The 25,853-nt window shown below is 32.2% G+C and overlaps 5 protein-coding genes across 5 annotated transcripts; 3 read left to right on the top strand and 2 right to left on the bottom strand.

Annotated features, from left to right (window-relative positions):
* Positions 1-1,108: 1,108 nt before the first annotated feature.
* On the top strand, positions 1,109-2,065 carry LOC126683086 (protein MEI2-like 6). Its single transcript, XM_050378914.2, has 2 exons — positions 1,109-1,791; positions 1,903-2,065. Exons 1-2 carry the CDS (start codon positions 1,193-1,195, stop codon positions 2,063-2,065), a joined length of 762 nt encoding a protein of 253 aa, XP_050234871.2. The 5' UTR covers positions 1,109-1,192.
* Positions 2,066-2,113: 48 nt separating this feature from the next.
* On the top strand, positions 2,114-3,380 carry LOC130015485 (protein terminal ear1 homolog; the record flags this gene model as incomplete). Its single annotated transcript, XM_056105735.1, has 2 exons — positions 2,114-2,260; positions 2,737-3,380. Coding segments are annotated over 2 exons (309 nt in total), but the record flags the coding sequence as incomplete, so codon positions are not given.
* Positions 3,381-4,695: 1,315 nt separating this feature from the next.
* LOC126680245 (uncharacterized) lies at positions 4,696-7,118 on the top strand. Its single transcript, XM_050375326.2, has 3 exons — positions 4,696-5,408; positions 6,267-6,473; positions 6,587-7,118. The coding sequence occupies exons 1-3, from the start codon at positions 4,812-4,814 to the stop codon at positions 6,659-6,661; spliced, it is 879 nt and encodes a 292-aa protein (XP_050231283.1). The 5' UTR covers positions 4,696-4,811; the 3' UTR covers positions 6,662-7,118.
* LOC126680243 (protein DETOXIFICATION 46, chloroplastic-like) lies at positions 7,044-12,138 on the bottom strand. The gene is made up of 14 exons (XM_050375325.2): positions 11,577-12,138; positions 11,338-11,432; positions 10,652-10,760; positions 10,461-10,516; positions 10,009-10,064; positions 9,708-9,846; positions 9,409-9,546; positions 9,256-9,324; positions 9,059-9,169; positions 8,809-8,937; positions 8,240-8,317; positions 7,981-8,052; positions 7,652-7,714; positions 7,044-7,554 (listed from the first exon to the last, which is right to left on the bottom strand). The coding sequence occupies exons 1-14, from the start codon at positions 12,013-12,015 to the stop codon at positions 7,453-7,455; spliced, it is 1,656 nt and encodes a 551-aa protein (XP_050231282.1). The 5' UTR covers positions 12,016-12,138; the 3' UTR covers positions 7,044-7,452.
* Positions 12,139-12,905: 767 nt separating this feature from the next.
* On the bottom strand, positions 12,906-17,865 carry LOC126680242 (protein DETOXIFICATION 46, chloroplastic-like). The gene is made up of 14 exons (XM_050375324.2): positions 17,333-17,865; positions 17,154-17,248; positions 16,777-16,885; positions 16,542-16,597; positions 16,127-16,182; positions 15,466-15,604; positions 15,229-15,366; positions 15,039-15,107; positions 14,822-14,932; positions 14,549-14,677; positions 14,211-14,288; positions 13,741-13,812; positions 13,596-13,658; positions 12,906-13,231 (listed from the first exon to the last, which is right to left on the bottom strand). Exons 1-14 carry the CDS (start codon positions 17,790-17,792, stop codon positions 13,130-13,132), a joined length of 1,677 nt encoding a protein of 558 aa, XP_050231281.1. The 5' UTR covers positions 17,793-17,865; the 3' UTR covers positions 12,906-13,129.
* Between the last annotated feature and the right edge of the window lie 7,988 nt (positions 17,866-25,853).

The raw sequence follows: 25,853 nt of genomic DNA, 5'->3' as shown, positions 1-25,853 counted from the left end.
TGGGTTTGTCTGGTTTCGGTCAAAAACCGTACTTTTTCGGTTCAATCCGTCTATGACGGATTTTTTGAAACTTTGACTTTGATGTTTAAGCGGACCGGACCAATGACCGGTTCTTGGTTAACCCGGTTCGGCCAGACGGTCTGGTCCGGTTTAAATAACATTGCTAAAATCTAAAATATTTCTAGAAAAATCAAGACTAATTTTTTTTAATATAGATATACTACTGTTAAATAATACTAATATTTATAATAATATTTTTATTTAATTGCTATTACTATCGCCATCTACCTCCCTGACAGCTGCCATCTCAGACCATCGTCAACTGCCACTGCTTACAATCAATTTTAGTTTGTTCTTTCCAAATAAAAAATTACGTCAAGTTTACTTTCAGTTTAGCTTAGTAAACAATTATTAGTCCATTTTACTTTAATTTTACTTACAAGTTTAAATTCTTTTTAAAATAATTGACCGATAGTCTATTTTATTTTATTTATATTTCAAATTTTTAATAAATTATTTTGAGTTAATCATCCGTTATTTTCATTTTATAAAATTTTAATTTTTTTAAAAAATATTATGCGACCGGTTCTTTTATGAGATTATTATTAGTTAATTAGAATCAATTTACTATTCATTTATTAAAAAAATATATTCTATATATGCCGCATATTACGATTTGGCCACGTCTTTGAAAGTGCAGAATTTTGTAAAAAAATTAATGTAAAACAAATACAAATTAATATTTAAGTGCTATTTTGATATAAAGTATAAAGGTTAGGTATGCTTTTGGCTAATAACCGCCAGTTATGCTTAGTTGACAAATATTTGTGTGAATAAATTCGTCACGTAGGTCTGTGAATTATTTATTAAAAATATGACACGTGGCATAATTAATATTAACAACTAATCATTTAATAGTTTTATGTTTTAAATAAATTAATAAGTTATTTAATAGTTGGTTATTTATATTAATTACGCCACGTGTCATATTTTTAACAGATAGTTTACAATTCTACTTGACGAACTTAGTTCACACGAGAATTTCTCTGCTTAGTGTATATATACACTCCAAAATCTACTTATTCTCTCAATTAACCGGAAAAAAAAAGTTTTCATCTCCTTTGTCTGTGTTTCTTTTTCCTTTTTTTCTGAGAGGAATTTCTTTTTCCTTTCACTTACCAATTCTACTGGTATGGCGGTTCAAAGCAGATTAAACCCAAGAGCTGCCGAGTTTTTTCCGGCCAAACTTCTGGTTTATCATGTAAGCCCTTCTCCCCATCACCACTTTAATCTATTTTTTCCATCTCCGATCAATCCTGGTCACAGCTCTATCTACTACTCTCCTGTTCTCCACTACAGTAATATTCACCGCAGTAACGGATTCTTACTGCAAAACCACGATGATCACATTCACCGCCGCTCTGTTAACCCTCCGCCAGTGAATGAGCCAAGCCCTAATGACTCGGTTCAAACCAGCTCTAGTAACCTCATGACCCCAACCCAAGTGTTGCATGAACCGAAACCGGAGATAGAGGTGGTTTCTAGAGGTGGTAATACTAATCCAAAACCACCGAGCAGTAACTGTAAAAGAGGAGGAGCAAGAAAAGGAGGGTATTATGGTAATGAGAGAGCAAAAGGGTATAATAGTAATGGTAATTCTAGTAGTAGAAGACTGCATGCAAGGTCTAGTTTAGGGTTTCGTTGCAGACCAAAATCATATCCTGTTGTACCAATTCAATCCGACGGTCACTGTACTACTGTCATGATCAAGAATATCCCCAATAAATACACGTATGAGTCCCTTCATATTCCAAAATTTCGTTTGTTTTCTATTTATTGCATGTTTTATTTTGGTCTTTTTGAAATTTGTTTGGTTCATTAATTAATGTGTTACTTTTGCAGCCGTGTTTTGCTGATGGAATTTCTTGATAATCACTGCATGTTGGAGAATGAAAAGGCAAATAAACTCCAGAATAATGATAGAATCTTGTCAGCCTTTGATTTCTTGTATCTTCCGATGGATTTTGAGTACGTTTCTTTAATTTATTTAATTAATACTCATTAAACTACTTGATCCTTTTCAATTTATATAAGTTCATTCTTTTAATGGTGGTGCAGTAACAAGGTCAACAAGGGCTATGCATTCGTCAATTTTACTGAGCCAAGAGCAGCATGGAAGTTTTACCTCGCAGTAAATAACAAACACTGGAGTCTTTTTCAATCTGCCAAGATTTGTGAAGTAACTAGTGCAAGACTCCAGGTATGGTTTCCGGGTTTAAATTTCTCGACGTTTTAGATTACTATCGTTTCATTTTTGATCTTTTGTTAACCCAATTTTTAATTTTCGAAAACGTTAAGGTTATTTTAGCAATTTCGGCTAATAATTACTTATGTCAACGAAAAAGTTGGATAGCCACGTAATTTTTCGTCTGCCCCATAAGCAATAATTTCGCTGCTTAAATTATCGAGTTGCCTCCCATCGTCAGAAAAATATAAATTATACTAAAATGAAATAAAATAAAATAATTATACTAAAATGAAATAAAATAAAATAATTATACTAAAATGAAATAAAATAAAATTGTAAAAAAGACTACAACTCAAAAAATGTAACCCTACTCTTTCATATGCATGTATAGAATAGAGCTAATCATCATTTTTTCTTGAAAATTGCACCAAACCTATAACCTAAGCCCTAAAACTAAACCTGAAAACCTTCTGTTTGTGTGTAAACAGGGAATAGAGGAGCTGGTAAGGCATTTTCAGGGCTCATATTTTGAGTGTGAAACTGATGATTTTCTACCAGTTTGGTTCAGCCCACCTCGGGATGGTTCCAAGGCTTTAGTGAAGCAGACGATCATAGGGAGACGTGTATCGGGCCAGCATCACCAAATCTAGCTCTTCAGATTTGTTGGCCTTGCTGCTGATGTGACCATATATCATCAAGTTTCAGTTTCAGTCACTAGCTAGTTAGTCAAGTGAAGTGGTAGTTAGTTTTCGGTTTACTGTTTACTGGTCTAGTTATGTTGGTTATTAGCTAGTTTTTGTTGCTTGTACGATGTGTATGAGCAACCATACGGGTCATGTATAGCAGTATAACTATGAACTACCCAGTGTAATTGTGATACATTCCTACGTGTCGCAATTATATTGGGTAGTTTGTAAAGAACAGCCAATGTCGTCTCGCTTGGCAGTTACTGTTATGTATGAATTTGTTTATATGTTAGGGTTTGGGTATCTACGTTGTTCTTGTTGAGAAGATGAAGAAGAGAGGGGGTGGAGCTTGGCACCAGCCATGGAAAGGGCAGGTGGTGGGGTCCACCCTCCTTGTGTCATGTGGATGAATGTTTTGTCTGTCTGTAATCTGTATATGTAATGAAATGTAGTAGCTTTCTTTTAATTTTATTGCTTTTTCCTGGATGATCATCTTCAGTAGTATACTAGTATGTTTGGAAATTGCAGGTTAAAACTTAATAGCTTAAATTTGTGCATTTTAATGTTCTTTTTTAAAATATGTACAAAATAAATAAAATTTGGACTTCGTGAGTCTCTGTCTATTGTCGACCTTTTAGGCTATCGCAATCAGAGTAAAAAGCTGGTTCAAGATATACAGGTCCTAGTGATGGTATGAAAATCTTATAGACCAAACACATCTAGTTTAAGGGTATTCTAAATTTTCAATTACTTGGTTTATTTTTTATTTTTTATTTGTATTTGTATTTAATTTATTTCGATTTTAAAGGATTTTTTTGGTTGGAAAAAAGAATGTACACTCACCATGAATGTGCACTCACCACAATTTTTAGGTGCACTTAATTTGACATTATGGCAATTGAACTATATCATCAAAATTTGAGGAGGGATAAAATAACTTAAATAAGTAGACAAATGACACAAAATGCTCATACTTTTTTCTTATAATTAGACTAAGACTACTTTACAAATTAACATTTCTTTTATTTATATCAAGACTCAATCACGTAAAAATGCTATATTTTTTTGACTTTTTTTATTTATGGCCAAACTCTTAAAATCGTTATTTTTAACTCATTTTATAACTTTTAGTCTCAGTTGTAGCTATTTGTTCAAATTAAATTGAAAAAAAGTTAAATTTATCAATTATATCGTTTCATAATGTTTCAATTAACTTTTATCTTTAATAATTTCAAATGTGTGCAAAAGGTTCGTATAAACTTTTTTATGCTTCAATTGAAATATATGACTACTTTAAAATTGAAAATTGACAAAAAGACTAAAATTGAGGATTTTGAATATAAACAGAAAAGATAAGTAAAATACTTTTCAATGTGACGTTTTATATCAACTATAAAAATTAGAAATTTTTGGCTAAAATTTAATTTCACATTGCAATAATATTACAAAAGTTAAAATTATATATAGTTAAATGAATTTATCTCATATATATATATATATATATATATTTTATTCAAACTATAGCTGTCCAACGTTTATACCATTTAAACTACAACTCACTAGTATTATATAGTTAGTTTAAATTAATAATTATCTTTTCAGTCTAACATAAGTATCCAATAAAATTTATTATTTCAATAAATATTATGCCAATTGTTAAATATTTAAATTTTTTTCGAGTTATTTCTAATTTTTATATTATTAAAACATTATATTTAATTTTTTAGTATAAGTTTTTATTTAATTTTCTCTTTTCGAAATTTTCTCCTTATCCAAACACGAGATAAAAAAATGGCACCTACTTCAGTACTTTCGCCTCCTTCCTAAAACCTCCATCAATCAGTCAGTCAATCAGTCGCCTCCCTCACTCTACACTAATGGCGGTGGTCTTATCATCATCAACAACCACCACAATCCATCTCCTCCACCGTTTCCTCCGCCCCCCACCTCCCCCTCCACCTCTCCTTTCATCTTTCTCCGGACCCATTTCTTCTTCCTCCTCCACCACCACCACCACCGCTAATTTCACAAACAAAAAACCTCTCATGTTCCTCTCAAATTATCAAAAAAACACCACAACTCCATTATTTTCTTCCCTCCAGTCTCCACTAATCACTCCTCATTCTCTCCTCTTCGCCAATTCCATCTCCACATCTCTGTCCAATCACTCCATTTCCTTAGAACAAGAACAAGAACAAGAAGATGACATGGCTGATGACGTGGATGATGATGAAACTGAGCTGGAATTGGAAGATAATGGAGGGGCAGAGGGGTCTTTGTCTCCTAAAGAAGCGGAGAAGGAGAAAATTAGGTTTGAAGTACCGAATTTGACAGTGAAAGAAAAAAAAGATTTGGCTTCGTATGCAAATAGTTTGGGGAAGAAGCTGAAGAGTCAGCTGATTGGAAAGTCTGGTTTTACTGATAATGTTGCCACTTCTTTTATTGAGACTCTTGAAGCTAATGAGCTTTTGAAGGTATTTTTAAGCTTTGTTTTTTTTCTACTGGTTATGTAATTTAGTGGTGATTGTGTTTGTTTGGGTGGTGCTTTGTGGTAGGTTGAATTTTTAACTTAGGATAATTTGCTGAAAAATAAATTTTTTATCTTGGTTTATTTTTTTTGTGGTATTTAATGATGTGTTTGTTTAGATGGAAAGCTGGATTGGTTATGAATTGATTGTGAATTTGTGGCTTATGCCAAGTTTTTAGGATCAGTTCTAGAATGCTATATACTAGTAGTCTAGTTCCATTCTCATGTGTTATGTGTAATGTAATCTCATTTTAGAATAGTTTCCTGCTATGTTGCACGAAAACTTAATAGAGTGATGCGATTTGTTTACGGAAATGCTTCTAAAGTTCTGAAATTTTATATTTATAGCTTATTTTTAATAAAACATACTACTAGTTTTGTTGTTTTCGTTTCGGTACAACTTGATGATAGATCTTCTGTTGAAATGCATCTTAAAATCATTTGTCAGTGACTAGGTAGCACGGACACCTCATTCAATAAATGTTTTCCTTTTAGAAACGTGTCGGAAACTTGGTGTTTCAGATGGGAAATCTCATTTTTAACATAGGAAACCTTTAAATAGGGTCGTTTGTCCGTTTCCGTGTCCAAGTGTCTCGTTTCTCTGTGTTCGTGTCTGTGCTACCTAGGTTAGTGATTTTTCAAATTTTAATTTGAGCAAGCATTTCATTAGATTATGCAAATTGCTGTGAGTGTGTATTTGCATATTCATAGCTGTCCTGGTCAAGCAATCTGTTCTACTTTTTGCATTGGTGAAGACGGCAGAGTTGTTTAGTATGCTAAGACAATGATTGAATGCTCTGAACAGATCAAAATACACAGGACTTGTCCAGGGGAGCTAGAGGATGTGATCCGGAGTTTGGAGGAAGCAACTGGGTCAGTGGTGGTTGGTCAAATTGGTCGAACAGTGATTATATACCGACCTAGTCTTTCCAAAATGGAGGCAGAGGAGAAAAGGAGACAGGCTCGCAAAATGTATGTGAGAAAAGAATCAAGATTCAAGCCTATAACACCGGTAAAGACAAGAGAAAGAGAAATTTCCTTTTAAGATTTCTTTTGATGAGCCTTACACTGCAAGAAATGATATTTTGCTAATGTTTATAATCTTTATTGATTGCATTACTGAAGATGCAGCGAAAAGCACAAGTACCTAGGTTTTCTGCGCGTGGCCAACGTGGAAGCAGCAGGACAGCCCAGAGCTGAACAAGAATATTTGCAGGCGCTCTTTTTGCAATTGTTTAAGCCGAGCCTATTATAAGACTTCCTTACATGAGAAATTTTTTCGCTAGTCATTACATTTTGGCAGGAGATAATGATTTTCAACTGAAATGAAGATTTAGTTGAGCTTATTGGTTATCGAGACAGGATCTCTTAAACCATTCCCAAAATGGATTGAAATGAAGGTTAGTCCGCTTGGATGGTACTGTTTGTAGTGTAGCTTCGTAGCTAACTTTTTTAATTGTTAAGCTGCCAATATGAACGAGTTGTCTCTCTGTCCCTCTCTCAGATAATTAGAAATATTTGCTCATGGATTTGCAGAGCTTAGTGATGTAGTTTACTGTACTAATTCCACAAAAAGATTGAGTTTACATGGGAATTCAAAGAATGTTGCTTGTATGTTTGACATTTTAATACATTTGTCTTATGTTTTTATGGCGAATCAAGTTTTGTATTACAGCGAGAGTTTCATAAACAACATTTAAGTTTAATGACATATTTCCCTGAATTAATATGGGAAAGCTTTTCAAGTTCTAGTATGCACTATTTGCAGCTTCAGCCTTTCCGGTAAATCAACTTTAGCCTCATTTAATCATTGAAGAACTATATTGTAGGAAAACTTCTCCAGTTTTTTGTGATATCCAGATTTGGTGTTTTTTGCTTTGGAGTTTTTGTTTCCGTGCAACAATTGTGATGCTTGACCTTCATCGGTGACCGAGGCTTGAACTTTTTAAATAATTCTTGAATATGATTTTATCCATTATTCTTATGGACAACTATGTGGCTTTTAGCTTCTGCAATTCATGCTGACCTAAATCTTCAGAGAAAAGTATGCCACTCGGGGAAAGAAGGCGTTGAAGAGTAATGAAAAACCGAGCCTGAGAAAATAAAAGTTACAATGAATAGAGCTAAAAACACTCCTCTAAGTAAAGATTGAAACTTGGCATACTTATTTGCTGAAAATGTTCATCTTACCCATTGGAAACCTAGGAGTGTACACCAGCATCCTACCAATCCATATCCTCTGCTATTCACAAGCTGACATGAACAAGCAAAAGGGACATTGGTCATTTCTAATGTATAAGTGTATAATGGTACATTACATTTGGTTCCAATGAATTCCACAAATTTCCAAATTCATTTGTAAGTCATTTAATAGTTCTATCTATTAAGCTATATAGAATTGATCAGTTTTGAAGTCAAATGAATTCATTTACAAATAAATGAATTGTACAAATAGCATTGAACCAAGCAACGTGCAAAAATAGTTTCAGAACAGAGCTTGTCGAGAAGTGAATATTTACCAAGAGCACTAGAGCACCCACAGAAAAACATCCACTCATTGCCATGCTAAGAAATTTGAGATCCCGGCCGGCCTGCATTCATACAGAAATTCATGATTCTGAAAGATACACACACCAACCATTGCATACCATCATTTGCTGACTCTTCCTTAGCAAAATAACCAGAGTTTAAGAAACTCAAATTAGAAAAAACTTAGTCACAAGAATGTTTTGAAACTCATATCGAGTTATGTCAAAATATGATTATGATCAAACATACCAGCAAAGTTCCTTCAAAGCAGAGAATGCAGGGTGTCACAGCTAGTGACATAAAGAATGGTATCAGTACTTTGTGCATCTGCATAGAAATTACCACAGCATGAAAAATAATTAGATGTCAAAAAATTACACCATCAATTATCTAATGTTTTCACCAGGAAACTAAAACCTTATCAATTGAGTATTTGCTATTTACTATGTCGATTTATTTCATCATAGTTCAGTTCATGTTTGTTGGTAATATAAAACTTTGCATAATAGCAGAACTGGCATGACTGCCAATACGGATTTGGTTTACTATCCAAGAAAAACAGATAATATTGGTTGGAATCATTGTTGCTGAACATGATAGGGTTATATACAGACTAGACCTTGCTGAAAATGTAGACCTTAACCAAGCGATATGGTGAATAAGGGCCATATAGCTAGGAATTAATACAGCACTTAGTTAAGTGTGAAGCTTCACGTTCTATTAACATAATTCTAACTGTTTTACTTTTTGCTATGTTTGTAATGTTTTGGCATCCATGGAGAGTGTATTTTCTAAAATTTGTATGGATGAGAATTAACCTCTTGGATAATCTTCAGATCAGGAGTGAAGATAGTCGGGAACAACCAAGGAACAGAAGTTCCGAAAATTCCTAAAAGCAATCCTAGTATGCTTCCAATGATCACCAGTGATTTCAGCAGCCTTCGAGCCTGTTACATACACAAAACTTAGTCACATACTTTTGAGCAAACAAAAACTCAAGACTTTCGTTCTTTCATAAGAGAAAATGCCACAATCCATTGGCATGAAATACAAAAAGGCAGAACTAACCTTTTCCAAACTCCGATTGGTTCCATACATTAACTCGGGCATGAATGACTGTGCAGTTTGAGAAAGTGGTTCACCCCAAACTGTACAGGTCATGAATGCTTGAATCATAACCTAGCAAGTCAATGCACGTAATCATCAGTTTTCACATTTATCAACAAGAGGACATGAAAAATGTAGCATGAGTGAGCATAATGAACCTGATGAGCAGCCAAGCTAAGTGTGCCCATGGATGTAGCAAAATATACAAGAAGTGAGTAGAAAGCCACCTGACAGGTCCCAAAGCCTCGTTTCCATAAGTATAATCACAATCACAAAGAAAATTCCGTGGAATCTAGAACTATGAAGCAAACCTTTGAAATCATCATCACAAATACTGGAGCAGCAATCCCAAATATTGTCACTAGATCGTTGGGTGATGGAACAGAGATGGCATAAGCATTATATCCTTTCTTGTTCAGCGAGTTAATCATCATATAAGCTGCAATAACCTGAAATATTCACTGATTAGTGATAAATTGGCAATGAAAAATGATAAAACTGCCTTTAAATCATCAATCCCAATCCCTGTTAACTCATGTTGACTAAATATTGTGGGATTGAATTTGATGATTTTATCGATTATAAATTCAGAATGTTTAATTTTGCTTACTTGTGAAACCATCGTTGCCCATGCTGCACCAGCAATACCATAGTTTAGAAACCTGCAAAGGACTATATCACCAATGCCATTTACTGCACTGGCAACTGTCAATGCCTTCAAGGGTCCCCATGAATCTTTCATGCCGAGGCTGCGAAACAAAGAGAAATATTAACACAAAACATCATCTTTTAACATCCTCGAAACATTTAAGTGAGTAAAAATAGCAAAACACTGCAATCCAAGAACTAAACTAAGGGACTTCTAACACATTTAGGAGATAATACATGGGAAAGGTATAGTGTATTTCCACCTTGCACTTTGAGCAACCCATCCAATTAGAATTGCAGGCCAGGCTAAACCTCGAATCTTCAGACAGAAAGAAAATCAAGATTCAGATTCTTTTTGAAACATATATAAGACACATGTATCAAACAGATAAAAGTTTTCTTTTTTGTATTATAGAAATCAACTAAAGACCTATGATGCAAACTTATACTTTTTGCACCAGAAATTTGTAGTAATGAAATGCAAGGAGTATGATAATTTAGGATTTGCGGTCCTCCCATTAGATCTTTCTCAGCCTTAGAATGCCATTTTTCATGTGCACCAATCACAAGCTTCTATTTACTAAATCAAAGTGATGTCGCAAACTCTTCCGTGAAATCATATATTGTTTGTTTAATATTGACATATAATACGCAACATTCATTAATTCATGATGAAAAATGTGTAAGACACAACTAGCTTATAAAGAGAACGAACCTGAACATATGTGTTTGCCACAGGGACAAGGTGTAAATTACTTGAACCTGTAAAAGCTGAAAAAGAAAACAGAAATTTATTGTCAATTATTGTACTCTGCCATTTGTCAAACTGCAAATATTAATTAGCATATTTGAAGTTCAGTGGAAAATGACTAAGAAACAAAAAGCTGCACCACCAGTCTCTATTACCAGTTAATACCGATGCGCCACAAAACTTGGTGAACAGAATCATTAGGAAGCCGCAAGTCAACGCAATAAAGAGCAGAACAGATAGGTTATGCTGCACTTCATTTGTATCCTGTCCAATTGTGCACAGTGAAACAACCACTTGGTATCATATATACTAACTAATTCTGAGTTGACATACTAAATAGAAGGTGAACTGATCACAGTGTTGGCAGGCAATGCATTTTCAAGTGTCAAAATTTCAAAGTATGTCTTTTGACTTATTGTCATCAACTACAACTATAAGCTATAGCATTTAAATCATGTTATAATAGCCTGAGTAAGTAATGTCACCGAAACGCTAAATCTACAATTCTTCTAGCCCAATTTCTTGTAACAGCCCCTTACAAGATTCAAAGTTGATTCAGCAAATCATCACATAGAATTCCATCAAAAGTTGAATCAGGTAAAATTTGAAGTCAAGCATGGATTACCACAAAGAACTTCTAGTCATTCTTATTTCAGTCATGAAGTAATAAAAAGATGCCGTTCCATCATGTTGCCACCTAGGTAGCACGAACACCTCATTTAATCAACTGTCCCGTTTTGGACACAAAACTTCATTTTTACACAGGAAACCTTAAAATAACATCGTTTCGCCGTGGCCGTGCTCCCTAAGTTGCCACAGTAGGTAATTATAAGAAGCTAACCTGTTTGGCAAGGGAAGTGGCAACCATATTCGAAGTAGAAATCGAAAGGAACATGAACACATAACTCATACTATCAGACAAAACTGTACCAGGACCTGCTCAATACAAACTTTCACTTGTCAAAACATATAAATATTTTCAGCTCATAATCATATGCAGTCAGTTAAAATTACAGCTTTTACATATATTAGCAACTAATCAGAAACCAACAAATCAAAGTTCAAAATTTTAGAAATTACCCAAAGCAGCAAGCTCAAGGGAGCTTCCTTGACCAATAACAGCAGTATCAATCAAACTCATCAACGGCCCACAAATCCACAGCCCAGTAGCTGGTGCAGTAAACATCACAATCTCTTTAATTTGCTGCCATATACTCTGACTTTCCATTCCTTGTCTGCTTCCCTCCACTCCCATTTCATCTTCTTCTTTTTCATTTTCATTCAAGACTGAATCTGAAGCAGTAATATTCTCATTTTCACTTACAATGTCAGTGAAAAGCTCTTGACTTGGACTTATGCAATGAGTAACAAGCTTACTTCTTGTAGAACTATGGTAATTTGACTGAGGTAGAGATAATGAATGTGTCTTGAAATGAGGTGAAGATTGAGAAAGGGTTGATCTTGGAATTTGGGTGTGGAGAGGAGTGTGAGAAGGACGAAGAAATGAGTGGATTTGCATTGTTTAGAGTAAGAATTTGAACTGAGAAAAAAAATGGAGTTGGGTAGTTTGATGTTAGGACAAAGAAAAATTTGTTGACATGAAGGAAAAAGCAAAGCAGTATAAAGGGTCAATATGGTTCCTCAACTTGAAACTAAAGGTCAAATAACTCACTTTCAGTTATTTTCATCAATTGAAGACAATACTCTCTATTTTCGGATCAATTAAGGACAAGATTATACAACAGACGGAATGACTAAATCATTGACGGAAATAAAAGTAAAAGACCATATCTTTTGATTTTCAAACATAAAAGATAAAAGTGTGAATTATAACATATATATATGGGGGCCTCATAGTAATTTGCTCAAAATTAAATAACTCACTTTGAACCATTTTGATCAATTAAGGAGAAAACTCTTTATTTTTTGATCAATTAAGAACATAATTATATGGTTTGAACAAGTTTAGGGATCGGTATTGATTTATTTTTATTTTTAATTGACTTAAAAGTACAGAGTATTGCCCTTAATTAACCGAAAAAATACAGTACTTGTCCTTAATTAATTAAAATCGCTAAACGTTAGTTATTTGACCCCGAGCGGTAAGTTGAGGAACCGGATTTACCCTTTATTGATAAAAAAATTGACATGTGGTTCATGTGTAATTTTATAGTTCAGGCTTTGAAAGAGTCCTTGTAAGAGAATGAGAGCCACAGAGAAGCATTGACGGCTAAAAAATGTCCATCGTATCACTATACATGTAGAACGGAGATTGGGCCAAGTTTAAAGAGAAAAGAGACAATATTTCAATAATTTGCTGAATTTGGATCGCAAACTAGTTCCTAGATGGTCCCTTCTCTCGAGATCTGCATGCCCTGTCCATTTGTCCGAACAAAACACAACAAGCAATCAAACATTGAATGAGATTTAAGCTACCATTAATTCATTGGGACAAAGTAACATACAGTTGCCATTGATATAGCAGACCTTGAAGCCTGTCAAGAAAGCATATCACAGCTTGAAATAATGAGAATTTAGGACAAGTTTCTGCTGGTTTTGCAGATCAGGTCCTGTATAAGAATTGAACACTATGTGTAACCTAATGATTCTGTATTTTTCCTTCATGTACTAAGCTAAGCAGCTTTTAGCTTCTCCATGTTAAATCGGCTCAAGTCTTCCGAGTACAATACGCCATCGGGAGAAAGAAGTCGTTGCAGAGCAAGGAAAAACCGCGACTGAAAAAACAAAAGTTGGGGATTATAGTTAGTTAAAGAACGAACGAAAGGGTAATTGCAATCCTTGAACTGGCGCATCAAAATCAATTAACTCACACTTAGCCATTTTAATCAATTAGGGACAACATTCTCTAGATTTTTGTCAATTAACCTCCAAATCGGGTCATCACGGTCCCTGAACTTGTTCATTTGTACAATTTGAAAGTTAATTAACCTAAAAATAGAGTATTGTTCTTAATTGATGAAAATGGTTAATTGTGTGGGTTTTAATTGACCCTGACATACAAGTTCATAGACTGCGATGACCTCGTTAAAGAACGGTGCTGCAGTAAAACAATCATGCAACTGGGACTTTTAGACTCACCCATTGAAATCCTACTAGCGCGAACCAGCAACCAGCCAAGCCGTATCCTCTGCTGCTCACAAGCTGTCACCAAGGAAACACACTTAATGCCCGGAACCGGAAAGAATTCTGAAACGAAACTAGGGGACCGAGATTAGATCTTTACCATAAGTACAAGGCCACCGAAAGCAAAGCATCCGGTCATTGATAAGCTAAAGAATTTTAAATCGCGTCCAGCCTGCACAAACAAGCATATATATAAGAACATAAGCTGGTTTGATTTGTGCATGTTCTTATATGATACCTGTTTCGGATTCTATTTCTTTCAATTAAAGAAATTTTATTCAAACACAAGTGATGATATTTCTTTTTCTTACATTGTTAACAAGTAACAAATCATTTACAAACTTTATATTCTTATTCTTGAACGTCATACATATTTGTATACCCTAAATAATACTACTTTTGAAGAAAATATTAAAAATATTGGTTGGTTACACCGTTACAGTTAAAAAAAGGTAAACAAATTTTTGTCTGTCAAATTCAAAATTGATCAGGAAAGGCATGTCCGAGATTTGCAATGAATCATAAATGCATGAAAAGAAAACATTTGGATATAAATCAAGCTCGACATACCATCAATGTTCCTTCGAGGCTATGGGTGCTAGGTGTCACAGCCAAAGCCATAAGGTATGGCAACAGCACTTTGTGCATCTGCATGAACAGATAATACAGTAAGAAATATATTCTTAAACTTCACATCATTGGAAAGGCACTGAATATTACATTCCCATTCATAAGCAACTAATATTTCCACAATTCAATTCCTCCCTTATGAACTCAGGAGAAACAGAAGATGCCCAGCATAAACGTAGAACTATAATTGTTGCCAAACTCGTAATAGCAAAATAAACAAGACGCAAAAAATAGAAATGAGTGAACAGAGAAAATAGACTGCAAAAACAAGAGCTAACCTCCTGTATGACGTTTTGATCAGGCGTAAAAAGATTGGGGAAGAACCAAGGAACAGATGTTCCAATAGTTCCCAACACCAATCCTAGTGTAGCTCCAATTATCACTAGCGACTTTAGCAACATCCGAGCCTGTTTCATGTTATAAGCGTTTTCAGAAAAGAATAAGTAAAACCTGCTAATCTTTTAACTGCAAATCGTTCATTATTCATTCTTATACATTTATCTGAGGTGAGAATAATAGTCCTAAAGCTATAGTTCTGAAGCATCACCAACCTTTGCCAAGCTTCTATTGGCACCATATAGCAACTCAGGCATAAATGACTGTGCAGTTTGAGAAAGAGGCTCACCCCATACTGTACACATGCTATATGTTTGAATCATGACCTACAAAAAACTTTTGCAGTTTTCGGTGAGTACATCATCAGTTTTAATTTGTAGAAAGCCAAAGGAGAGTGCAATTGGATTAGCAAGTATGAGTACAAATCTAAACCTGATGAGCGGCCACAGAATTTGTGCCCATAGATGTAGCATAATATATAAGTAGAGAATAGAAGGCCACCTGAAATGATAAATCTCAGATTATGGAAGTGAGAAAATTGGACCAATAAAGATACAAATATTAGAAGTCTCAAGTAATGGAGCTAAGAGCACCAAAATAGATCTATGAAATCAAAATGTACCTTTGACACCATTGTTACAAACACTGGAGCTGCAAGCCCAAATATTACCAAAAGTTCATTAAATGTTGGAATAGTAATAGCAAATGCGCTGTACCCTTTCTTGTTCAAAGCATCAATCATCATGTAAGCTGCAATAATCTAGAGCATATGTAGGTAAAGAGAAGGTATACCATTTTAAATTCACACAACATGGCTAGAAAAAACACAAGATAAATAAAAAAGAAGTTTTGATCATACTTGAGACACCATTGTTGCCCATGCAGCACCAGCAATTCCATAACCCATATAGCTGCAAAGAACTACATCGCCAACAGCATTTACGATACTAGAAACTGCCAGAGCCTTCAGAGGTCCCCAAGAATCTCTCATCCCAAGGCTGAAAAAAGGGAAAAAGAAAAGCCAAGATAAAAATTGTAAGGATATCAGCAATTCATACTTGCAAGAAACTAACAAATAAGAAATGAATACTGGAGAGGCACTAGATAAAGTTAAAATAAAAATGTTAGCATGGGAGGAGAAAGTAGAATTTGGTCGATAATATGACTATTAAACTTAGAAATAGAGATACATTCAAGAAGATATTTCTCATATTATGGCATCCAGTATAGAAGACCATTGGTTGCCAAGTTACATACATGCATAGTCATCAAGGAAAATTTGGAAGAAAAGTTTGAACTGGTTCTTACCAAGTACCAACAGAAAGAATTTACAGCCAGGCATAAAACGGTTTCTAAAGTAGTTAATATGCAGTTTTAAACACCAACGACAGTTACATGAAAAGCCAACCAAGGAGAGCGTTTAATAAAACAGGAAAGAAAAAGTCTGGCAACCTAATATTAGGTTATTGACTAGATACAGTATAGAACAGATACGGCCTAGAGCATGGCATAGTTTTCACCTTGCACTTTGAGCAACCCATCCAACAATAACTGCAGGCCAGGCAAGGCCTCGAATCTGCAAACAGATCGAAGAGTTTTTAAACAATGAAACTAGAGTATAATCTACAATAATTGACTAGGATTAAGATCTCATGCAGTCAGTCTAGCTGAAGAATATTTATCCTTATAGGTGTCAATTTCTATATGAGGAGTACAAGTGATATTAAGTAGGCACACTACACTACACCTCAACAAATCAATTCGCTCCTTACTACAGAAGGCAGTAATATATAAGAGCCTTTTTTATCATTAAGCCAGCGGATCGAGGAAAACCATCAAAAAGAAACTGAGGACATTTTGATATTGCTATTATCTATCTTCTGTAAGTTAACAGTAGGGTGAAACAAAGATAGGCACGCATGGAAGAGCTTAAACCTGAACATATGTATTTGCTGCAGGTACAATATGTGCATTCTTCTGTCCAGTAAAAGCTGAAACATTCAGAAAATTACAAGCCGTCATTCATTGATTCAGATATTCCCACTATTCATCTCACAGTATAAAGCTCAATATCACTTTAACAAAATTCGAAAAATAGAAACAATATAGAACAGAAACTCGATCTGCAAAAAACATAGAATCAATAAAGATCTTTACCAATAATTATTACCAGTTAACACCCATGAACCAAAGAATCTTGTAAACAAAAACATAAAGATCCCACACACCAAGCCAACAAAAAGAAGAATAGATATTTGATGTTGAACTTCATCTTTATCCTGCGTGAACATAATCAAATCAACAAGCCAAGTCTTAGCAAAATAATAAGCGTGAACGAATCATCAACAACAACAATGTTTAACTAACTACGGATGCTTCTTATAAGATTACTTATGATATCAGAATGTGATCCTCGCCTCTATACCTTAATTCCCAACTGATTTCAACCCTAAAGAAATTGATTTCAACACTCATTTAACATATTTTTCATCCCACTTTAAACAAACTGGCAGAACTCATAATAATCAATAACAGCAGAAAATTAACCTGTCTAGTAAGGGAAGTAGCAACCAAATTCGAAGTGGCCACAGAAAGGAACATAAACACATAGCTCATATAATCACAAACCACAGTACCCGGTCCTGTCAACAAAAAAAAAACAATTAAACCAACTTCAAACACACATATTTATACTCAAAATTATTATTTTATTTTGCATAATGTACCTAAAGCAGCAAGCTCAATTGAGCTTCCCTGACCAATAACAGCAGTATCAATTAAACTCATCAATGGCCCACATAACCAAAGACCTGTAGCTGGCCCGGTAAACATTACAATCTCTTTCATTTGTTTCCATATGCCCGCCCCAGTTCGCCCCACCTTACCTCCGCCCAGTACGGCCACTTCTTCTTCAAACTGAGCCATGTCACCGTCATTATCTCTCTGAATTTCTTTGCTGCAGTTATTATTATCATCATCATTATTAACTACATCTTTGCTTGAACTAACTATACAGTTACTTATAAACCTATTCCTTGGAGTCTTTATTGAATTATAAAGGCGCAATTTTTCTTGTTTTTTATAGGTAATTAAAGATTGGGAAGAGTAATGATTGTGTTCTCTAAAATTAGGGGTTTTAATTGAAATTAAAGAAGAAAAAGAGTGATTTAGGGTTTTGATTAGCATTTTTTTTAAACAGTATAATTGGGGAATTGAAAAGAAAAATTTGAAAGATGCTTTATAAGGAGGCAAAAGAAGAAGCGTGGCGCGTTTAGTTTCTCTGCACATAACTGATAATTGCGTCCAAAATCAAAGAGTAATTTTCATATCTGGTACCTAAACTTCCGTCTCTTTTACACCAAAGTCCTTATATTTAAATTTATAATAAAAAAATAACTTTAAAATAATCAAAAGAAATACACATACATTTTTTTTATATGTAATAATCATCATTTGTATAAGTTAAATAAGTCTATACAAATAGATGGAGAGAGGATATAGTTATATTTAAATTAATTTTATTTTTATTTGAGCTAGTTTACTATAATTTATTTACATATATATAATTATATTATACTATATATAAAAGTTAGAATTGGAAGCACAAATTTATATTTTAAATTATTATACATTAATTAAATTGCACTGAATGTTGATAATTAAAAAAAGTTATATAATTATTTATTTATCAATAAAAATTTACTCCTTCATTTCCATTGCTAGTTCATGAGTTTGATTCCTCCCACAAGCGCTCCCCCCTCCCCAATTATCAAAAAAAAAAAATTCCACTTTTATTTTATACAAAAATTAAGAAATCAGTAATCAAGTATGTGTATGTTTTTTCACTTTACCCTTACTTTAACATGACTAATAAAGAAGGATGAAAAAGAAAATTTAATGTAAAATTATTTGTAAAAATTAATTTTTTTTTTTAAAATAGGTCATTTAAAAAATGAAAAGTGGAACTTCAAACATATATCGGTATATATAAATGAAGCAAATTTAGTAATTAATAAAAACTTCAACATTTTAATCAATTAGTAATAATTTTAATAGTTTCCAAATTCATGAAAATGCCAAATCCTAAGCCGTCTAAATTTCAGCCTCTATGTACATGTGGAAGTTTTTTAGTCTTCTTATTTTCTATCTGGGTGGTGGGTGAAATTGATTTGATTCAATCAAATTTCTCTAAGGATCAAAAGAAAACCCAATTAGGTATTTTCGAAAGGGATCAAATTGTAACAACAAGAATTAAAAATGTTAAAAATGGTAAATGAAGCAAATTTCTTGAGTTTAGGGCAGTTATATATAAGGAAACTGATTTGTCATTTTATTTCGTAGGATACAAGTAATCTATTAATTGGGGGGAGAAGTCATTACAAAGACGTAGTTAATTATTCAAATTATAGTTTAAATTATATTATTAATTTGATGTGAATTAATAATAATCAGATCAAATAAGCCAAATGACAGTCTTTGTTTGTCAAGGGCAAAAGACAGTGACCAATTAAAAAAATTAGGATTAGAATGCTCTCAAGTTCATTTGAGCTTTAGGAGGTCATGTCGAAGGTTTTTTGCTCCATCGTATTCTAATAAACGCGATCTCTTCAATTCACCATTGCAATGTGTTATGGAGGAAACTTGAACTTATTGCAAATGCATCGTTTATCACTGCAGATTGACATAAATGATCCTAACGCAGAAAAAACATTGAGCAGGTTGGAAGCAATTAAAACAGAAAACTTGCAGTGAATCCGGGCTCTTAAACAAGAAGTTTGTCGAGTAATTCTTTGAATATGTAATATGTAAATATTTGTGTTTGGCTTGGCTGATCGATATGTTTGATTCTGGCAGGAAATCTTTCATAAACAGTGAGCTAAAATATTATTCAGCTCTTGCAAGTTTTCCTATCAACTTTATGAATTTCTTCTCTCAAGTTTATCTGTTTCTCTACATTTGTTACACAGGCATTTGTGATTAACTTAAAGATGTTGGAGGCGAGAATGCATCAGAATTCCTATATAGGACAGCTTCATTGGCATAGTTATTAAAGGCAAAGGCGCTCCGAGGCTCATAGGAGTCCTAGTGTCTGTGCCGCAAAATTTGCACATTTTAAAAGCGTTTTTGTTTCTTTATTTAGTCCTTGCAATTTCGAAAATAGTTTTATGACGCCCTTCTGCTAATAGAAGTGTGTTAGTGTGGTGCACTCTCCGTTTAATATAGGAGTCAAGTAAAACTGTTTTTAAAAGTACATGAAACTTCATAAAATTGTTTTTAAAAGTAAATAGACTAAGTAAAATTTATGCTGATAGAAGTGCGGAAGTGTAGTGCACGCTCTGCTAGTATAGGGGGGTCAAGTAAAACTGTTTTTAAAAGTACATGAATCAAGTAAAAAAAATAAAAGAATTTCATAAAATTGTTTTTAAAAGTAGATGAATCAAGCAAAATGTATAAATTCAGGGACCAAATGAGTAAAAGTGTACACATGGAATTAAAATATACTTTAATTATATTACACATCAATTTAAAATATATATTCAACGTTGTTAGTTCTTTTTTTAAAATAATCAAAACTATAAGTCATGTTTGAATGTTGAAATTAATTGATGCTCTATAATGTAATAATTATTTGTATTTTTTTATAGAAGAAGGTGATGCACCAACATGGATCCACCATATCATTATTGATTAAACTATATTTCTTGGTTTGATTTTGGAATATTTGTTTGTTAAGGTTATATTTTTTTTTTCCTGCATGGTTTTGGCTCATTGAAAGTTTCAAAGCATAATAATATTTCAGTAAACACAAATCATTAAGTGGCCTAAATGAAGGAATTGAGGGTTGTGTATCATATAGGTCATTATCGATGAACAGAGAGTCAAACTTGTATCTGATTTTTTTTCAAACGCATTTTAATAAAATGCTATGCACAAAATAGACCTTAAATTTAGGTCAAAATAACCATTTTTTAACTTTTTCAAAAAATATTATTTCTGATATTTTATTAAATTGACTACTATTCATTTCGTTAGTTAACCATTCATTTGAATTGGTCAAATAACCTAATCATATAAAATAAAATAATTTGATTCCAAAATTTGTTTATTTTTCAAAAAAAATCATAAAATAGCAAAAAGAATTGAATACACATTAAATCTGGATCATAATTATTAGTAGGATTATACTCAATGTATGATCATTTTTATTTTATTATTTTATAATTTTATCAGCAAATTCTCTGATAATAATAATAAAAATTATTATTATTATTTTTAACTATTATATTTTTAGTCATGTAAAAAATAGTAATATAATTTTAAAATTTACAATTAAATTTGTTATTATTTAAAATTTTAATTATATTTATATGTACATGATTAATAATTTAATAATAATTATAAATTTTTTATTTTTATTTTTTGGATTTTCACTATTTTGTATATGTTTTTAGAAGAAAAAAAAATTCATGGACAAATTAAATTTTATTTTTGGTAATTTAATTTTTTTAATCAAATAAATGAACATGGTTAATTGACAAAGGAATAGTAATAATTTAATCAAATATGAGATTTTTTAAATTTCTTGAAAATTGGGGGGCTTAATTATTTTAACGTGACATCATATGATTTTAAGTAGTTATTCATAGAAATCGTATTGGAGGTTAGATATTGGATTTAGTATTAAATTTCTAACTTCCTCTAGTAAAGAAAAACTGGTTGATTTTTGTTATGTTCAATATAAGACATAAATTGTTGATTTTTGTTATGTTGAAAATATTGTGTGATGCAAAATGGTTACAAACATGCATTTTTTGTGTTCAAAATTTACATGTCCACAAGCACCAAAATAAGCTGACTAGGGATAAAACCATTAGTCTATATTATTCACGAGATATGAGTGGACTTTATTTTAATAGTTTCAGGGTTGTATTTCTTTTTTCTATGTAGGCTTTTATTTTTTTCTATTTTTAAATAATTATCCAGATTACTCTTTGCATACAATTTAAAAAAACATAATTATTATTCTATAAATTCATCTGTTTTTAGTTCGTATAGATTATACTTTCATTAAATTTCCCAAATGAAAAAATCAATGAACTATAGCTCAAATGGTATAAACGTCTAGCGGCTAATTGATTCTCACCATCATTTAACTTTTGAATTTTTCATTTCAGTCACTATACTATTTATTTTTCATTTTGATCACTGAATTTTCATTTTTTTTCATTTTGATATTTCAGGCCAAAAATGCTTAAGTGGCAGTCGGAAGTTGACATGTGACAACCAAATTTTACAAGTTTTACTTTGAAAATTTATCACACATACATACTTTCATTTTAAAAATGAGTTTTTAGATCAAATAATGCATATATGGCATGTTTTCAGGTTAAAAAAATTAATTCCGGCTGCCACCTAAGCATTTTTGGTCGGAAAATACCAAAATGAAGAAAAATGAAAGTTGAGTGATCAAAATAAAAAAAAATAGTTTACTGACTGAAATATAAAAATTTAAAAGTTCAGTAATTTTCAGAATCAATTACCAAGCGTTTAGCAGTAAACTGCTAGGTCGTGGATTCGATTCCTCGCACAAGCGCTCTCTCTATCTGAATTTTCAAAAAAAAAAACTTCCCAAATGAATTGGCTAACCAACTTCTATTTCTCATATTGAAATATTGCACTAAAAAGAACTTATACATTTTAATACAGAACATTATTTTTCAATTTCCTACAAGATTATGAAAGAACTAATGGAAAACACCTAATGTTACCTCGTTCAAGGAGAAATATTGGTAAAAATGAAAATCATTTTTCAGTTTCCTACACTTTTGTAAAAGAAAAAAAAAACCTCCCTAAAAATTACTCTAATTCTTATTCTTCCTCGACAATTTGATTGAGTTCCTACACTACCAGATAAAAATCAAATTAAATTTTAATATTGTTCTCAATTTAAGTAATGAGATAGAGTATGTTGACGTGGTTTGCTAAGATGATTATGACATTCTAATTACTAGTTGTTTACGCCAAAATTAAAAATATGGCCCGAAGGCCATAAAGCCATATTCTATTAAAAAGATACAAAAAGCTACGTGGAGGATTTAATTTCAAGAGATTTGACGTGGAGGATTTAATTTCAAGAGATTTGACTTTTCCAAAAGATTTTCAAGAGATTTGACTTTTCCAAGAGATTTCTAAGAGATTTACTTTTTCAAGAGATTTCCAAGAGATTCGACTGTAAAAGTTAAATTCCAAGAGATTTGACGGTCAGAAGTTAATTCCAAGAGATTTAAGAGATTTGACTTTTCCAAGAGATTTCCAAGAGATTTCTAAGAGATTTGACTTTTTCAAGAGATTTCCAAGAGATTCGACTATAAAAGTTAAATTCCAAGAGATTTGACGGTCAGAAGTTAATTCTAAGAGATTTGACTGTCGGAAGTTAATTCCAAGAGATTTGACGGTCAGAAGTTAATTCCAAGAGATTTAAGAGATTTGACTTTTCCAAGAGATTTTCAAGAGATTTGACTTTTCAAGAGATTTCTAAGAGATTTGACTTTTTCAAGAGATTTCCAAGAGATTCGACTATAAAAGTTAAATTCCAAGAGATTTGACGGTCAGAAGTTAATTCTAAGAGATTTGACTGTCAGAAGTTAATTCCAAGAGATTTGAGAAGTTAATTCATTTGATTTTCATATTTCCAAGAGATTTCTCAAAGGTTTTGTTTTTGACCTTGACCTGATCTTGGAGGAAAAGAGAATTTCAGAATCAAAAGGCCAGAAGCCCGTTAGAAGAAGAAGCCCAGAAGCTCAATTGGCCAAGGTCCAGGAAGTCACGTGCTTTTTGTAAAGCGATTTTTCAGGAGCAGTTTTTAGAAGTGGGAAGCGCTGTGAAGACGTGGGCAGTTAAAGAGGCAGTTATCATCAGGCAGTTTCTACAAACGCTATAAAAGAGAGAAGAAGACGACGATTTGAACCCCCAGCCAAATTCAACAAAAACTCAATACTCTCAGGAGATTATCAACACCAAAAGCTTTTATTTTATGCAATCCTTTGTAAACGCTTTACAGATTTCGCAATTTCAATCTTTTGTTTTTAACATTATTGCAGCAGTAGTTTCATTTACAGTGTTGAATTTTAGATTTTAATTGCAGAAGTTTATTCTTATTTTCAAAGTTTCTCCAAGAGTTTTTCTTTACGAACGTTTAGATTTTTTACGTCCTTTGAAAATCTGTCACAATCGCTTGATAAATCTTTAATTTCCAATTTGAGGTCCAACCTCTGGCACGCCCGCACACACTTCAAAGGCACCAACCGTTTTCTTAAAAAACAGGGAAACACTAGTATATGCTTTGAAAGAAAAAATAATTATATGATGCTGTTTTTCCTACTATTCACATTTTAATGTCACTTTTTTTTATTTTTTTTATTCATAAAAAAGTGATGGTAAAATGTGGATAGTAAATATCTTTTCGATAGCTATATTTAATGCCGTCTATTATTATTTTGTTTTATTTTTTTAATTTAATAATTGAATGTGTAATTAGATGACTCATAAAATAACCCGTTAAATTCATACACGATTCTTTTTTAGAGAAGTTATCATATCTTTTATAATGATTTATTATGTAATATAGTGGCCATTCTCTTTAATATTATTATCGTCCTAATAAAAGGAAATAATTAATTATTTGTAGGATACAAACAAATTTTGATAAAACTAAAGAAAACTTTATTATTAAATAGAGAAAAAGTGGTAATCAGATATCAATCCCAAATTTGCTTATGAACACAAACTATTAGGAAAAGATAACCCTGATGTGAGTTTTTAACGTGGGAACAGTGTAGGAACAGCTGCATTTATTTTTTAATAAACGTGTAAAATATAATTATTTTAAATTTTATTAATTTAATCAAAACATGATAATTATTTATTTAATACTCCCTCCGTTACTAAAATATTTTATCTTTCTAAAGTTCTAAAAAAATTCCATAATACTTCTCTTTCTAAAAATTTAAAATATTACACTTCCTCGGTCATTCGTCCCAAAATAATAGTTAACTTTTCTCTTTTTTTATACCAAATAGTTGTCCACATTTCTTATAGATCACAATTTAAAGTGTTGATTTTTCTACTTTATTTTTATTTAATGTTTATCATTTATTGTCATTAGCCTAAAAAATAAATTAGACATGCCATTTAATAAGGGCATGATAGAAAAAATAAAAATAAAGTTGTGAAAATTTAGAGCATTAATTGTGTTTCTTAAACTATTTGGAAATGAGAAAATGGACTATTATTTTGTGACGGGAGAGTATTAATTTTTATCTAAAATAACCTCATTTGTTACTTAATTTATGAGGACTTTTAAATTTATTTAGAATTTTCATGTTATTTCTCTTAATTTTCTCCTCTTTCCAATAAAATAAATCTAATTTTTGTTGAAATTTATAAAATGAATAATTGAATGTGCAATAAATAATGGGAATAGTCTAATAATTTTATCATGCATTAATTGTTTTCTTAATTTGTGTTTTTCACTATAAAGACAAATAGTATTTAGAAATGGAATGAGTATTATTAATAAACTCAATGAATTAGCATATAGTTTAAAGTGTTAGACAACAATCTGCTAAGTCGTGAATTCAATTTTTTCTACAAATGCTCGTCTTCTCTAATTATTAAAAAAAATATTTTAATAACAGTCTTAATAAATTTAGAATTATTTAAAAGTTTCCTCATTTTTGAAAAATAATTACAACCCACCCATATTTTGGTAATTTTTCTCACTACCCTATATTTAATTTTATTTATAAAAATAAATCTTTTTCAATTATGACTTCACTTATTCATATACTCCTTTTGTTCCAATAGAGTTGTCCACTTTGCCTTTATCACACTGTTTAAGAAAAACAATTATTGTTTATGAATTTTGTAAAAATTTTCTTACTTTTCTTGTCATACCACTATTTAATATAGGGTCCACTTGTAATTTACTTTCAATTTACTCATTAGTGGATTTTAAATAGGGGTAACATATGATAATTGAGTGTAAAAATAAGTTATTTTTTGAAAGCGGACAAGAGTTTTGGGACAAAAAAGTTTCTCAAAGTGGACAACTCTATTGGGACGGAGGGAGTATAATTTTTCTTTATAATCGCACCTCTTTTTTTTTTCTCTCAGATTTCTTTATTATTTTCTTTCTCTCTTCTCAAATCTCTTTTTATTAAGCAACCGCCTTTCAGATCTACGAGC

The sequence above is a fragment of the Mercurialis annua genome, linkage group LG5 (genome assembly GCF_937616625.2).
Source record: "Mercurialis annua linkage group LG5, ddMerAnnu1.2, whole genome shotgun sequence".
NCBI lineage: Eukaryota > Viridiplantae > Streptophyta > Magnoliopsida > Malpighiales > Euphorbiaceae > Mercurialis > Mercurialis annua.
Note: the sequence above shows the minus strand (reverse complement) of the source record. Positions and strands in the feature narration are given on the sequence as shown.

Bases quoted from the DNA above. Each gene is read 5' to 3' on its own strand.
- LOC126683086 (XM_050378914.2), top strand. From the start codon at position 1,193: ATGGCGGTTCAAAGCAGATTAAACCCAAGAGCTGCCGAGTTTTTTCCG. The intron at 1,792-1,902 runs GTATGAGTCCCT...TTACTTTTGCAG, and splicing joins AATATCCCCAATAAATACAC to CCGTGTTTTGCTGATGGAAT.
- LOC126680245 (XM_050375326.2), top strand. From the start codon at position 4,812: ATGGCGGTGGTCTTATCATCATCAACAACCACCACAATCCATCTCCTC. The intron at 5,409-6,266 runs GTATTTTTAAGC...TGCTCTGAACAG, and splicing joins AAGCTAATGAGCTTTTGAAG to ATCAAAATACACAGGACTTG. The intron at 6,474-6,586 runs GTAAAGACAAGA...GCATTACTGAAG, and splicing joins GATTCAAGCCTATAACACCG to ATGCAGCGAAAAGCACAAGT.
- LOC126680243 (XM_050375325.2), bottom strand. From the start codon at position 12,015: ATGCAAATCCACTCATTTCTTCGTCCTTCTCACACTCCTCTCCACACC. The intron at 8,318-8,808 runs GTTAATTCTCAT...ATTTCTATGCAG, and splicing joins ATCTGAAGATTATCCAAGAG to ATGCACAAAGTACTGATACC. The intron at 7,555-7,651 runs GTAAGATGAACA...TTATTTTCTCAG, and splicing joins CACTCCTAGGTTTCCAATGG to GCTCGGTTTTTCATTACTCT.
- LOC126680242 (XM_050375324.2), bottom strand. From the start codon at position 17,792: ATGCTAATCAAAACCCTAAATCACTCTTTTTCTTCTTTAATTTCAATT. The intron at 16,598-16,776 runs GTAATAATTATT...TGAATGTTTCAG, and splicing joins TGGTTCATGGGTGTTAACTG to CTTTTACTGGACAGAAGAAT. The intron at 15,108-15,228 runs GTACATTTTGAT...TTATCATTTCAG, and splicing joins TTGTAACAATGGTGTCAAAG to GTGGCCTTCTATTCTCTACT.